The sequence below is a fragment of the Pan paniscus genome, chromosome 16, assembly GCF_029289425.2.
Source record: "Pan paniscus chromosome 16, NHGRI_mPanPan1-v2.0_pri, whole genome shotgun sequence".
NCBI classification, from domain to species: Eukaryota; Metazoa; Chordata; class Mammalia; order Primates; family Hominidae; genus Pan; species Pan paniscus.
Genome location: NC_073265.2, coordinates 55,599,362 through 55,613,959, shown reverse-complemented (window position 1 = coordinate 55,613,959; position 14,598 = coordinate 55,599,362). Strand labels below are relative to the sequence as shown.

The 14,598-nt window shown below is 42.0% G+C and overlaps 1 protein-coding gene and 1 non-coding gene across 6 annotated transcripts in view; both read left to right on the top strand.

The window, feature by feature from the left end:
* The window catches only part of TIPIN (TIMELESS interacting protein), a 47,125-nt gene that overhangs the window by 28,186 nt on the left and 4,341 nt on the right, over positions 1-14,598 (top strand). For 4 of the 5 annotated variants that reach the window (XM_057299839.2, XM_055098213.2, XM_008953334.6 and 1 more), the window contains 6 exons: positions 2,539-2,679; positions 3,287-3,365; positions 3,899-3,974; positions 6,039-6,161; positions 6,350-6,413; positions 13,764-13,970. In XM_057299839.2, coding sequence (XP_057155822.1) covers positions 2,547-2,679; positions 3,287-3,365; positions 3,899-3,974; positions 6,039-6,161; positions 6,350-6,413; positions 13,764-13,970 — 682 coding nt within the window. In that variant the 5' untranslated portion in view covers positions 2,539-2,546. Of the gene's footprint in view, positions 1-1,357; positions 1,629-2,538; positions 2,680-3,286; positions 3,366-3,898; positions 3,975-6,038; positions 6,162-6,349; positions 6,414-13,763; positions 13,971-14,598 lie in introns of those variants that run through there. The other variant, XM_055098214.2, reaches the window with a different exon arrangement.
* Positions 8,112-8,247, top strand: LOC112437345 (small Cajal body-specific RNA 14). Its single transcript, XR_003025968.1, has one exon. It is a non-coding gene; the product is annotated as a small Cajal body-specific RNA 14 (non-coding RNA).

The following is a 14,598-nucleotide window of genomic DNA, read 5'->3' as shown; positions in this document are numbered from 1 at the left end:
TTTGCTTTTATATTTATGGTAACCGAAATTTAGAATTAGTGAGATTTTAAAGACCGTCTAACTCCAATTTGGGGAAACTTTGGAATTTTTTTTTTGCATTCCATCATTCATCAAATATATATTGAGCACCTGGGGCCGGGCGCGATGGCTCACGCCTGTAATCCCAGCATTTTAGGAGGCCGAGGCGGGCGGATCACGAGGTCAGGAGATCGAGACCATCCTGGCTAACACGGTGAAACACCGTCTCTATGAAAAATACAAAAACTTAGCCGGGCGTGGTGGCAGGCGCCTGTAGTCCCAGCTATTCGGGAGGCTGAGGCAGGAGAATGGCGAGAACCCGGGAGGCGGAGCTTGCAGTGAGCAGAGATCGTGCCACTGCACTCCAGCCTGGGTGACAGAGCCCGAGACTCCTTCTCAAAAAAAAAAAAAAAAAAAAAAGAGATATATATTGAGCACTTGCTGTGTAACAGCATTGGGGTTCCAGCTTTGTAACACAGAGAGACTTAACCTGGTTGCCCTTTTTGAGCTACAGTCTAGTTTGGGAGACGAACAATAAATAACTGTATAAATAAAACCTGATATTGAAACTGGATAAGTGCCATGACACTTGTACTTGACACTATGAATGCTTACTAAAGAAGGATTTAGAGAAATTGAGGTAAACTTTTGAAAAGGTGATAGTTGAGATCTGGAAGAGATTAGGAGTCAAGGAATAGCTTTTTCAAGACGGGAAATAGTATTTGTAAAGAGCCAGTGGCCTGAGGGATATAGCTCTTTCAAGGAAAGAAAAAGCATAGAGTAGTGTGAAGTGAGACTGGTGAGTTACTAAGAGGCTGGATCACACAGGGCCTTGAAGTTTTGTCTTTATCTTAAGAGCAATCAGAAACCATTGAAATACTTAATCCAAGTGAGGTGATCAGCTTTATATTTTCAGATTCAGTCTAGATGTAATAGGGACAATTGAAGGAGACAAGAGTGGATGAGAGTAGTGGAGTAATGCAAGCAAGAAATGTTGGGAAGTGGTTATAGAGATAAGGAGAAATAGACAGATTCAAGGGATATTTAGGAAATAAAATGGGCAGGATCTGTGGGATAGGGGAAGGAATTGCTAAAGATGACTTGTAGGTTTCTGAATTGCATAGCTGGATAGATGTCATTTAATGAATTAGGAAAATTTAGAAGTTTGGTTTTGTACCTGCTGAGTTACAGGTGCCTTTCAGGCGTTTAGGAGGTGTAAAATGGGAAGTAGTGATCTGGATCGCAGAGTCAAGGCCTAGGGTAGAGATAAAAATCAGGGAGTCATCTATAAATCAGTACTTATTAAAGCTCTGTGCATAAATGAATGAAGAAGCCCTAGGATGGAGTCTTGGATACTTAATGGCCAGGTTAGAAGATAAACCTGCAAAGAAAATCCAGGAGGAGTGCCCAGAAAGGGAGGAAAGCCTCAGCCTCCCGAGCAGCTGGGACTACAGGTGCATGCCACAACACCTGGCTAAATTTTTTTTATATTTTTAGTAGAGACGGGGTTTCACTGTGTTGGCCAGGCTGGTCTCGAACTCCTGACCTCATGATCCGTCTGCCTCTGCCTCCCATAGTGCTGGGATTACCGGCGTGTCTTAGAAGTTAAGGTAAACATTTTTCCCAGAAAAAAACTGACCAAAAGTGTCAGTTGTTATTGAGAAGTGAAGTAAGGCAGTACTGAAAAACATTCTTTCTAGTTATCAACCTGAGGATAATTTCCCATTCTTTAAAGGAAACCTTACCTAGAAGACCAATATGTAAACACATTTAAAAAATTTTTTTTATTTTTAATTTTTGTGGGCACGTAGTAGGTGTATATAAACAGATTTTTTTTTTTTTTTTTTTTTTTTTTTTGAGACAGAGTCTTGCTCTGTCGCCCAGGCCGGAGTGCAGTGGCTGCATCTTGGCTTACTGCAAGCTCCGCCTCCTGGATTCACGCCATTCTCCTGCCGCAGCCTGCCGAGTGGATGGGACTACAAGCGCCCGCCACCACGCCTGGATAATTTTTTGTATTTTTAGTAGAGACGGGGTTTCACCGTGTAGCCAGGATGGTCTCGATCTCCTGACCTCGTGATACTGCCCGCCTCGGCCTCCCAAAGTGCAGGGATTACAGGCGTGAGCCACCGCGCCCAGCCCAGATTTTTTTTTTTTTAAGCAGCTCTAATTGAAGTGGGGGTGAAGTACCTATATCCTGCGTATTTCATACCCTATTGGATCACAGTTTGAAACCCTCTGAAAAGTCAAATTCATCTTTTTATGGTAGGGGAAACTCAATAGTTGAGGTAAAAGGATTTGTTCAAAATGATATAGTTATTTAGTGTTAGGGTCTACATTGGAACTTAGATTATCTAGGCTAGTCTTTTTTTTCATAATTAGTATCTTCTCTACTTTTCATGATGTGTGAGTTTGAAATGTGGTCTAACTGATTGAAACACATGAAATGGCTGCAGGTAGAACTTGTCTATATAGTGGAGACTATTTTGGATGAATACAAATAACTTTAATTTTTTCCCCTAGAGGAAAAGATGCTAGAACCACAGGAGAATGGCATGATTGACCTACCAGATTATGAGCATGTAGAAGATGAAACTTTTCCTCCTTTCCCACCTCCAGCCTCTCCAGAGAGACAAGATGGTGAAGGAACTGAGCCTGATGAAGGTATGTATAGAGAGTTTTAAAAAGGAGGCTGTGAGGCCAGGCACGGTGGCTCATGCCTGTAATTCCAGCACTTTGGGATGCTGAGGCGGGCGGATCACAAGGTCAGGAATTTGAGACCAGCCTGGCCAACATGGTGAAACCCCGTCTCTACTAAAAATACAAAAATTAGCCGGGGTGTGGTGGCTGTGGTAAAAGGTATTTGAGGAGAAAAAAGAAAAAAAAGGAGGCTGGGCACAGTGGGTCCTGCCTGTAATCCCAGCACTTTGGGAGGCCGAGGCAGGAGGATGGCTTGAGCCCAGGAGTTCAAGACCAGCCTGGCGAGACCTCGACTCTACTAAAGATTTAAAAATTAGCCGGGTGTGGTAGGCAGCACCTGTACTTCCAGCTACTCAGGATACTGAGGCAGAAGAATTGCTTGAGCCTAGGAGTTTGAGGCTGCAGTGAGCCAAGATCGCACCACTGCACTCCAGCATGGGCAACAGAGTGAGACCCTGTTTCAAAAAAAGGTGTCCCATGTTTAGTTATCTTATCAGCTTGGAAATGATACATAATAAATAATACAAATCATTTAAGTACAGTAATACTGAATCGTGGTTTGTTTCACCAGAGTCAGGAAATGCAGCACCTGTTCCTGTACCTCCAAAGAGAACAGTTAAAAGAAATATACCCAAGCTGGATGCTCAGAGGTACATTTACTATATTCTTATACATTTATACTTTTTATTTTTAATATCCATTGTTTTTCTTCTAATGTTATAAACTTTTGGTTGGTATGATGTGGAGCTCTTATATTTCTAAAAACTTTTTTTTAGTTCAGCAGAACATATTTTTTCTTATGGTCTTGCTTTGGACCAAACTCTAGAAAACCTGAAATTAGGCTGGGCGTGGTGGCTCACGCCTATAATCCCAGCTCTTTGGGAGGCCTACGTGGGCGGATCACGAGGTCAGGAGATTGAGAACATCCTGGCTAATACGGTGAAACCCTGTCTCTACTAAAAATACAAAAAATTAGCTGGGTGCGGTGGTGGGTGCCTGTAGCCCCAGCTACTTGGGAGGCTGAGGCAGGAGAATGGCGTGAACCTGGGGGAGGCCGAGCTTGCAGTGACCCGAGATCGCGCCACCGCATCCCAGCCTGGGCGACAGAGTGAGACTCCGTCTCAAAAAAAAAAAAGAAAAAAGAAAAGAAAACTTGAAATTAAAAACATATTTTTATTCACAGATTAATTTCAGAGAGAGGACTTCCAGCCTTAAGGCATGTATTTGATAAGGCAAAATTCAAAGGTAAAGGTCATGAGGTAAGAACTGATTTTTATGTAAGACCTTTGTTTTTTAAAATAGCAATAAAAATGTGGACCCATTATGATCTTGGAAATCTCAGAATGCTTTAAGATACTATCCTTAGTCGTCGTATGTCTTGAGTTGTGATGTACTAGAAAGGGAACTGTTTGAAGAATTAGAAAGCATGTCTTGTGCAGTCTCATTTTTTGCTGCTTAAACCTTGGCTATAGGAAAATCACACCTGTGTCTGTAAAGTCTCAGTTTTTATTTTATAATTTACAGGAATAAAATTTACTTTGTCTACCTCAAAGTTTTAAATTTCATGAGGGCAAGGACTCTGCCTGTATCAGTCACTTATGTGTCCCCAAGATGTGGCACAGTGCCTCGTTCATAATAAATGTCAGTAAAGTGTGGTTAAAAAATGAATACATTTAGTAACTGTCAATCACTTTACAAATGCACATTTTGAAATCTATTTTTGAATTATGTAGGAGTGTAGGTATACTTTTTTGCAGATGATAGTATATTTTTAGAGAGTTTTGTAGTTTTTCAAGTGTTTCTAATATATTCTTTTTTTTTTAAGACGGAGTCTTGCTTGCTCTGTTGCCCAGGCTGGAGTGCAGTGGCGCAATCTAGGCTCACTACCAGCTCCGCCTCCCAGGTTTACGCCATTCTCCTGCCTTAGCCTCCCGAGTAGCTGAGACTACAGGCGCCCGCCAACAGGCCTGGCTAATTTTTTTTTTTGTATTGTTAGTAGAGACGGGGTTTCACCGTGTTAGCCAGGATGGTCTTGATCTCCTGACCTTGTGATCCTCCCGCCTCGGCCTCCCAAAGCGCTGGGATTACAGGCGTGAGTCACTGCCCGGCCTACTATCTTTTAACTTTATTAAGTGTTTTTTTTTGTTTTTTTGAGAAGAAGTTTTGCCCTTGTCACCCAGGCTGGAGTGCAATGGCTCGATCTTGGCTCACTGCAACCTCCGCCTCTTGGGTTCAAGCGATTCTACTGCTTCAGCCTCCCAAGTAGCTGGGATTGCAAGTGTCCACCACCATGCCCAACTAATTTTTGTATTTTTGGTAGAGATGGGGTATCACCATGTTGGCCAAGCTGGTCTGGAACTCCTGACTCCGGTCATCCACCCGCCTCGGCCTCCCACAGTGCTGGGATTACAGGCGTGAGACACTGCGCCTGGCCAACTTTATTAAGTTTTTGTACTGGGATTTTTTTTCATCTAATTTTTATGAATCTGTATCCAGGCGGGGTGCTATGGCTCATGCTGTAATCCCAGCACTTTGGGAGGCCAGGGTGGGTGGATCACTTGAGGCCAGGAGTTCAAGACCAGCCTGGCCAACATGGCAAAACCTCCTCTCTACTAAAAAATACAAAATTTAGGCCAGGTGTGGTGGCGCACACCTCTAATCCCAGCTACTTGGGAGGCTGAGGCATGAGAATTGCTTAAACCCGGGAGGCTGAGGTTGTAGTGAGCCAAGATTGTGCCCTTGCACTTCAGCCTGGGTAAGAAAGCGAGAATCTCTCTGAAAAAAACCAAAAAAGCCACAAAAACAAAAAAAAAAAACCCTGTATCCAGTGCTCTTTTAGACTGCAGTCCTCTAAGTTCTTAATAATTTTCTCTCTTTTTTTTGGATATAGGATCTCGCTGTCACCCAGTCTGGAGTGCAGTGGTGTGAACTTGGCTCACTGCAACCTCTGCCCCCCAGGCTCAGGGAGTCCTTTCACCTCAGCCACCTGAGTAGCTGGGTCCACAGGTGTACACCACCATGCTTGGCTATTGTTTTGTATTTTTAGTAGATATGGGGTCTCACCATGTTTCCCAGGCTGGTCTTAAACTCCTTAGCTCAAGTGATCCATCCCCCTAGGCCTCCGATAGTGCTAGGATTACAGGTGTGAACCACTGTGTCTGGCCAATATTTTTCTTATTAAAGTTCCTTTTATAAGTTTTTCAACCTTATAAACATAAAATGACCCCAGTGATTTTGGCATAGCTTTTCAGTTCTGAAAGTTGCTGACGGGGTCAGCTGTGAGAATGAGACTCCTGTTTAGCATTTTTATTTTTATGTGCCAGGCTGAAGACTTGAAGATGCTAATCAGACACATGGAGCACTGGGCACATAGGCTATTCCCTAAACTGCAGTTTGAGGATTTTATTGACAGAGTTGAATACCTGGGAAGTAAAAAGGAAGTTCAGGTAAGTGTTGAGATGATTATAAATATTCATATGCTAAATGGTAGGATAGATTTAGTTGAGGCTAAATTGCTGTTTAAAGTGTTCATTTTGAAATCTCTTTTGGTAGAGAGGGAAAAGTAATAGCAAATTATCTCCCCCCAACATGATTGGTAAAGAGGTAAAAATAAATAATCTCTTTTCATTTTCAGACCTGTTTAAAACGAATTCGACTTGATCTCCCTATTTTACATGAAGATTTTGTTAGCAATAATGGTAAGAATATAGGTTTATTTACTTTATAACAATTTTGCTTTTAGAAATAGATCTAGGCAGGGTGGTGGCTCAACCCTGTAATCCCAGCGCTTTGCTTTTTTGTTTCATGTTTAGGGACAGAATCTTGCTCTGTCACCCAGTCTGGAGTGCAGTAGCACAATGATAGCTTACTGCAGGCTTCAACTCCTGGGCTTAAGGGATCCTCCCGCCTCAGCCTCCCGAGTAGCTGGGACTACAGGTGCATGCCATTGTGCCTGGCTAATTTTTAAATTTTTGTAGAGATGGGGATCTCCCTGCGTTGCCTTGGCTGGTCTCACACTCCTGGCCTCAAGCCATACTGTGCCTGGCCAACTTTTTTTTTTTGAGCTGGAGTCTCACTCTGTAGCCCAGGCTGGAGTGCAGTGGCATGATCTCGGCTCACTACAACCTCCATCTCCTGGGTCCCGGTTCAAGCAATTCTCCTGCCTCAGCCTCCTGAGTAGCTGGGATCACAGGCATGCGCCACCATAGCCAGTTAATTTTTTTTTTTTTTTTTTTTTTAGTAGAGACGGGGTTTTACCATGTTGGCCAGGCTGTTTTTGAACTCCTGACCTCGTGATCCGCCCACCTTGGCCTCCCAAAGTGCTGGGATTATAGGCGTGAGCCACTGCGCCTGGCTTGTTATTTTTTTTTTAAAGACTAGCCAAGTTCAGTAGTGAAAAGGGAGGAAAGAGTAGAACAAGGAGTTTGATCTGTGACTGTGAATTGATAACTCATTACCTTTGGATCAACCCCAGTTCTTTGGGAGGCCATGGAGGGAGGATTACTTGAATCCTATAGTTGGAGATCAGCCCGGGCAACCGAGTGAGACCCCATCTACAAAAATTTTTAAAAAGTTAATCAGGTGTGGTGGCGCATGTTGTAGCTACTCAGGGGGTTGAGGCGGGAGGATCACTTGAGCCCAGGAGTTCAAGGCTGCAGTGAACCAGGATCACACCACTATACTCTGGGCAATAAATAGGGTGAGAGACCTTGTCTGAAAAAAAAAAAAAAAAAAAGAAAGAATAGAAGTAGTTAGAGGAGGCAGTATTATAGGACCAGATCCTTAGTCCATATTGTGTATATAATTAAAGTATGGTAAAGTACAATAAATAGATAAGTTAAAATGCCTTGGTAGTGGGCTGGGCGTGGTGGCTCATGCCTGTAATCCTAGCACTTTGGGAGGCTGAGGTGGGCAGTTCACTTGAGGTCAGGAGTTTGGGAACAGCCTGACCAACATGGGGAAACCCCATCTGTACTGAAAATACAAAAATTAGCTGAGTGGGGTGGTGCACGCCTGTAATCCCAGCTACTCAAGAGGCTGAGTCAGGAGAATTAACTTGAATCCAGGAGGTGGAGGTTGCAGTGAGCCGAGATTGCGTCGTTGCAATCCAGCCTGGGTGATAGAGTGAAACTCTTGTCTCAAAAAAAAAAAAGCCTTGGTACATCTAGAATGTTGTATATCAAATTTGTTGTAGAATATGAACTTTTGAGAACTCTGGTGACCCACTGATCCTATATAGCACTTGTTAATAAAAATATATATCAAGATAAAGTGTTCATATACATATACACCATTGGATAAAGTGGTACTGGGAAATTAGGCAAAATAATTTATGATGAAAGTTTGCATTTCACTTGGAGCGCAGCTCTCGGATATAGGACTTTAGTGAGACCTTTGTGACTGTTCCTGGTATTGATTGCATTTGTTAGTTGTACAGTGCAACCATAGACAGTCACACACATTAAAACAGATGGTTCCTGCCGACAGGGTCTGTATAGTTATCAGATTTTCTGTGCGATGGCTCCATACATGTTTGTTTTCGTTTTTTAACTTTTAACAGATGTGGAAGAAAATACAGGTTCCATGTAGAATTCCCTAAAGTTATTTATAAACTACTTTCAAACATGTAAAGGAATGTGATTTAGGCCGTGCGCGGTGGCTCACGCCTGTAATCCCAGCACTTTGAGAGGCTGAGGCGGGTGGATCACAAGGTCAGGAGATCGAGACCATCCTGGCTAACATGGTGAAACCCCGTCTCTACTAAAAAATAATAAAAAAAATTAGCCGGGTGTGGTGGCGGGCACCTGTAGTCCCAGCTATTCGGGAGGCTGAGGCAGGAGAATGGTGTGAACCTGGGAGGCGGAGCTTGCAGTGAGCCGAGATCACACCACTGCACTCCAGCCTGGGCGACAGCAAGACTCCATCTCAAAAAAAAAAAAGGAATGTGCTTTAAATAATCCATGATTTAAATTTCTTGGTAAAATATGGTATGTATGGATGGCATAGGATTGGGTATATGTAAAGGAATGAGTTATTACAGTTCTAAATTCCACAGCATATACTACTGGGTTACTTTTTGAGGTGCCCGGTATGTGATAAAGGTTCAGGGATAAAAAAATGACTAAGATCAGGCCCCTTTGTGGGCAAATACAGTAGTGAATGAATCAGACATACAACATTGCCAGTAGTGTGGTAGGTGTTGTAATTAGAGGTATGAGTAGATCACAGGGTGGGATGCAAAGGAGAGCATAATTACATGTCCCTGAGGGTAGAGGGAGAACTTCACAAAGGAGGATTCAGAAGAATTTTGATTTGGGGGTGAGAGGAAGAAAAAAGAAATTAAAAAGAAAAAAAGTATTTTGAATGAACAGTAGAGGTCAGGCAGAGGTGATTTTGAATGGGGGAGCCATCTATGCAGAGCTGTAAATTAACTTGGATTTCAGGCTCTATATTCTATGGCAGTAAAAAAAAAAAAAAAGATAAATTAAGGCCAGGCACAGTGGCTCACGCTTGTAATCCCAGCACTTTGGGAGGCCAAGACGGGCGGATCACTTGAGGCCAGGAGTTCGAGACCAGCCTGGCCAACATGATGAAACCCCATCTCTACTAAAAATACAAAAAATTAGCCTGGCGTAGTGGCACATGCCTGTAATCCCAGTTACTCGGGAGGCTAAGGCAGTAGAATTGCTTGAACCCGGAAGGCAGAGGTTGCAGTGATCCGAGATTGTGCCATTGCACTCCAGCCCGGGCAAAAAGAGTAAAACTCTGTCTCAAAAAAAAAAAAAGGAGATAAATTAACATGGACCATTCAGAGAATTACAAGCATGCTGAAATATAGGGTACAAATAAGAGAACTGAATCTGAGATTTTTGTTTGTTGTGTCATATATTTAATTTGTATCTTAATAGTCTCCAAATTTTTTTGATCAGGTGCCACAGAAGTAAAAATGTTTTGACTATTTTATTTGTTGATTAAATACATTTACTTCTATACGGATGTGATTTGTAATGTACTTTTTTTTTTGAGACGGAGTCTCACTCTGTTGCCTAGGCTGGAGTGCAGTGGTGCGATCTCGGCTCACTGCAACCTCCACCTCAGTTCAAGTGATTCTCCTGCCTCAGCCTCCCAGTAGCTGGGATTACAGGTGTGCACCACCACACCTGGCTAATTTTTGTATTTTTAGTAGAGACAGGGTTTCATCACGTTGGCCAGGCTTGTCTCGAACTCCTGATCTCAGTTGATCCACCTGCCTTGGCCTCCCAAAGTGCTAGAGTTACAGGCGTGAGCCAGTGAGCCACTGTGCCCGGCCTAAATTTAGTTTTTGTAGTGACAGGATCTCACTATGTTGCCCAAGCTGGTCTGTATCTCCTGGCCTCAAACAGTCTGCCTTGGCCTCCCAACGTGCCGGGATTACAGTTGTGAGCCACTGTGCTTGGCCTCCAGCTGTTCTTTGGACATTTCAGGCACATTTTTATTCTAAGGCTTTTGTATTGTCGTACTCTGCCTGGAACACTCTTCCCTTGTACCCCTCAAGTCCGCATGACTGTCTTACACTCCTCAAACTGCTCAAATGACAACTTGGTGAAGCCTCCCCATTACACTGTTATAGTTGCATCCCCACTCCCATCATTTCTGACTCCCCTATGCTGTTTCCTTTTGCATTGCCCTTGTTTCCCTTTAATTTTTATATAGTTTACTTATGTTTTAGTTTGTCTTTACTACAATGATGGCATCCTGTAACACATTGAATATTTCTAGCTTTAGCTTCTTTGCCATAATCACTTGCCAATGAATGTTGCAGTAAATGAATTTCATGCGTACTTCTAATTTTTTAAAATTTCATTTTTATTTACTTATTTCTTTTTGAGGCAGGGCCTCACTCTGTCGCCCAGGGTGGAGCACAGTGGCATGATCATAGCTCTGCAGCCTCGACCTCCAGGGCTTAAGCAATCCTCCCACCTCAGTCTCCTGAGTAGTTTGGATTACAGGCATGCACCACCTGCCTGCCCAAGTTTTTCTTTTTTTTTTTTTTCTTTTTTTTTTTTTGTAGAGAAAGGGTCTCCCTATGTTTCGCAGGCTGGTCTCAAACTCCTGGGTCCACGTGATCCTCCCACCTTGGGTTCCCAAAGTGCTGGGATTATAGGCATGAGCTGCTGCACCCAGCTTTAAATCTCATTTTAATCCTACTCAAAGGAACCAGCTGCTTCTTACAAAATATATTGTTTATATAAATAGGTCATTTACTACTGAAGATACCTTTGTTTTCTTGGTTCATCAAAAGTAGTTTTTTTTGTGTTTTTTTTTTACTTTTTTTTGTAATAGAGACTTTTTTTTGCTATGTTGGTCACGTTGGTCTTGAACTCTTGTTCTCAAGCAATCCTTCTGCCTCAATCTCCCAAAGGGCCATGATTACAGGCGTGAGCCACCTTGTCCAGTCAAAGTTAGTTCTTTGAGTTCATTTGAAGCCAGGAGTTAGGGACCAGAGAGGTCAACACCTATAGTCCCAGCTATTTAGAAGGCTGAGGCAGGAGGATCCTTTGAGTCCAAGGAGTTTGAGGCTGGAGTGAGCTATGATCATACCACTGTACTCTAGCCTGGGTGACAGAGTGAGTCCCCATCTCTTGAAAAAAACAAAAAAAAGTTGTTATTTATGTATTTTGTTATTGATTTAGGATCCTGCAACCCTGTAAGATGAAGCACATTAAAAACCCCATGTTTCATAAGTGGTTCTTTTTTTGAGACGGAGTTTCACTCTTGTTGCCCAGGCTGGAGTGCAGTGGTGTGATCTCGGCTCACTGCAACCTCTGCCTCCCGGGTTCAAGCGATTCTCCTGCCTCAGCCTCCTGAGTAGCTTGGATTACAGTCATGTGCCACCATGCCCGACTAATTTTGTATTTTTAGTAGAGACGGGGTTTCACCATGTTGGTCCAACTGGTCTTGAACTCCTCACCTCAGGTGATCTGCCTGCCTTGGCCCCCAAAAGTGCCGGGATTACAGGTGTGGGCCACTGCGCCCGGCTCATAAGTGGCTCTAATGCTTGTTTCTTAACTGCTTCAGCAATGTTTCGTACATATACTCTATCAGTATTTCCTGACATTGGAGGCCATTTTAGTTTCTTCCTACATGTTTGTTTTCCATGTCAGGAAGGAAAAGTGGCTTTTCGTTTTTCACTATTAAGGAAGAAACCTTAAAAGGGAGTTTGATTGTAAAGGGCTGAATTAAGTATCATTATTTTTAAATCTCACTGAAATAATTTTAAAGGTCTGTCTTTATGTTTTAAATGTTTTTTAATTGTGATAGTTTTTCTATAATTAGCTAGTATTTCAAGGCATAATATACATAGAACAAGGATAATGTATATAAATATTTCAAATGGTGACTTGAATTTTTTGACCAACTTGTCAGATGTGATGGGGTTTATCTTTCTTTTAATTTCATAATATGGATGATGTAGATAGAAGGTAAAGTGTCAGCTCTGCTGTTTTTTTTTATTTTTTGCTTGTGCTTCTATTCTACCTACAGGCATTTTGTTATTTTGTAGAATCTTTTTAACCTAACACTTGTGCATTTTGTTGGGGTTGTTTGGTTAAATTAGTAAGATGAAATCCATCAGTTTATTTGACTGGGCAATCAGAAACAGCTGTATATCAGACATTGTAAAGTCAGTGGGGGCCCCATTCTCCACCCTTTTGCAATATGGATCTTGCCTATAGAGTGGCTCACAGATCAGACAGTAACTCTGTCATAAGGACAAGGGACAGTTAACCACTGCCAGTCTTATTTTAAATATGTTAGTAAAACATAGTTTTTCTTAATTCTTAAATGAAATATAAATGGAAGATCTATTATTTAATACCGCTGTGGATCATGTTGGGGACATCCTACCTTAAGTTAACTGGTTTACAGGGCTTTAATAATGTATTACTTATAATGTAGACCACACTGAATTTAAAAAGAAATTAATTTGGAAATATGTCCATAAAGTTTTAAATTTCTTTTCTTTTTTCATTTGTCTGTGTTTAACTCTACAAAAGATAATGTCCTACATAAAATTACCTTTTACTGGCCGGGTGCATTGGTTCACGCCTGTAATCTCAGCACTTTGGGAGGCTGAGGCAGGTGGATCACCTCAGGTCAGGAATTTGAGACCAGCCTGGCCAATACAGTGAAACCTGTCTCTACTAAAAATACAAAAATTAGCTGGGCATGGTGGCGGGCGCCTGTAATCCCAGCTTCTTGGGAGGCTGATGGAGGAGAATCACATGAATCTGGGAGGCGGAGGTTGCAATGAGCCAAGATCGAACCATTGCACTCCAGCCTGGGTGTCAAGAGTGAAACTCCATCTCAAAAAATAAAATAAAATGTATTAAAATTACCTTTTCCCATATAGACACTGGGAAACTATTGAAATGTGTTGGTTTAATGTAGAACAAGAATATGGTTTGGATTCCTTAAGCTCTTTGATTAGGCCAAGCATAAAATATTTCTAATTACAATCAAGAACTTTTTGTTTCCTTTTTTTTTTTTTTTTTTTTTTTTGAGACAGTCTTGCTCTGTAGCCCAGGCTGGAGTGCAGTGGCGCAATCTTGCTCACTGCTGCCTCCGCCTCCCGGGTCCTGGTTCAAGCAATTCTCCTGCCTCAGCCTCCTGAGTAGCTGGGATTATAGGCATGCGCCACCATGCCCAGCTGATTTTTGTATTTTTAGTAGAGATGGGGTTTCACCATGTTTGGCCAGACTGGTCTTGAACTCCTGACCTCATGATCCACCCGCCTCGGCCTCCCAAAGTGTTGGGATTACAGGCGTGAGCCACCGCGCCCGGCCTTCATGCATATTTTAAATTGTATTTTTATTTGATTTAGCATTCCTCTTTAAACTGATTTATAAATATTTCTTATTTAATTGAATCAAGCATGTATTCACAACATTCTTATACCTCACAAATTGTTTTTTCAGGTCTGTCACCTTGCCACTTTAAATTCTTTTTCAATGAGAAGCCTTCTCTAACTAGTCTAACACCACAGATGTACTATTTCTTTTCTATTGCAGATGAAGTTGCGGAGAATAATGAACATGATGTCACTTCTACTGAATTAGATCCCTTTCTGACAAACTTATCTGAAAGTGAGATGTTTGCTTCTGAGTTAAGTAGAAGCCTAACAGAAGAGCAACAACAAAGAATTGAGAGAAATAAACAACTGGCCTTGGAAAGAAGGCAGGCAAAGCTGCTGAGTAATAGTCAGACCCTAGGAAATGGTAAATTTTATGCCAAATTTTATATGCTACCATTAATATATCAAGGACATGTTGGAAATTTTAACTTCTCTGCTAGCCCCCAAAATAAAATACTTCTAGGCGTGGAAAAGTGTGATATTAAGTTTATGTATATTTTAGAGACAGTGTGTGTGAGAGAGGAGAGAGAGAATGTCTGTGTTCCTTACAGAATAAATGAATCCAAGATGGTTTTCTGGATAGCTGAGTACCTCTTAAAAAATTATTTTAATCACCTGGCCAGGCGTGGTGGCTCATGCCTGTAATCTCAGCACTTTGGGAGGCCAAGGTAGGTGGATCGCTTGAGGTCAGGAGTTCAAGACCAGCCTGGCCAACATGATGAAACCCCATCTCTACTAAAATTACAAAAATTAGCCAGGTGTGGTGGTGCACACCAGTAATCCCAACTACCTGGGGGGCTGAAGTATGAGAATCACCTGAATCAAGAAGGTGGAGATTGCAGTGAGCCAAGATCGTGCCACTGCACTCCAGCCTGGGTGACTTGAGTGAGACGCTCTCAAAAAAAAAGAATTTATTTTAATCACTTAAAATTGATTTTAAATTCTTAATAAACATTCTTCCCTGACTCCTTAAAGCATGTGCCATATACTAT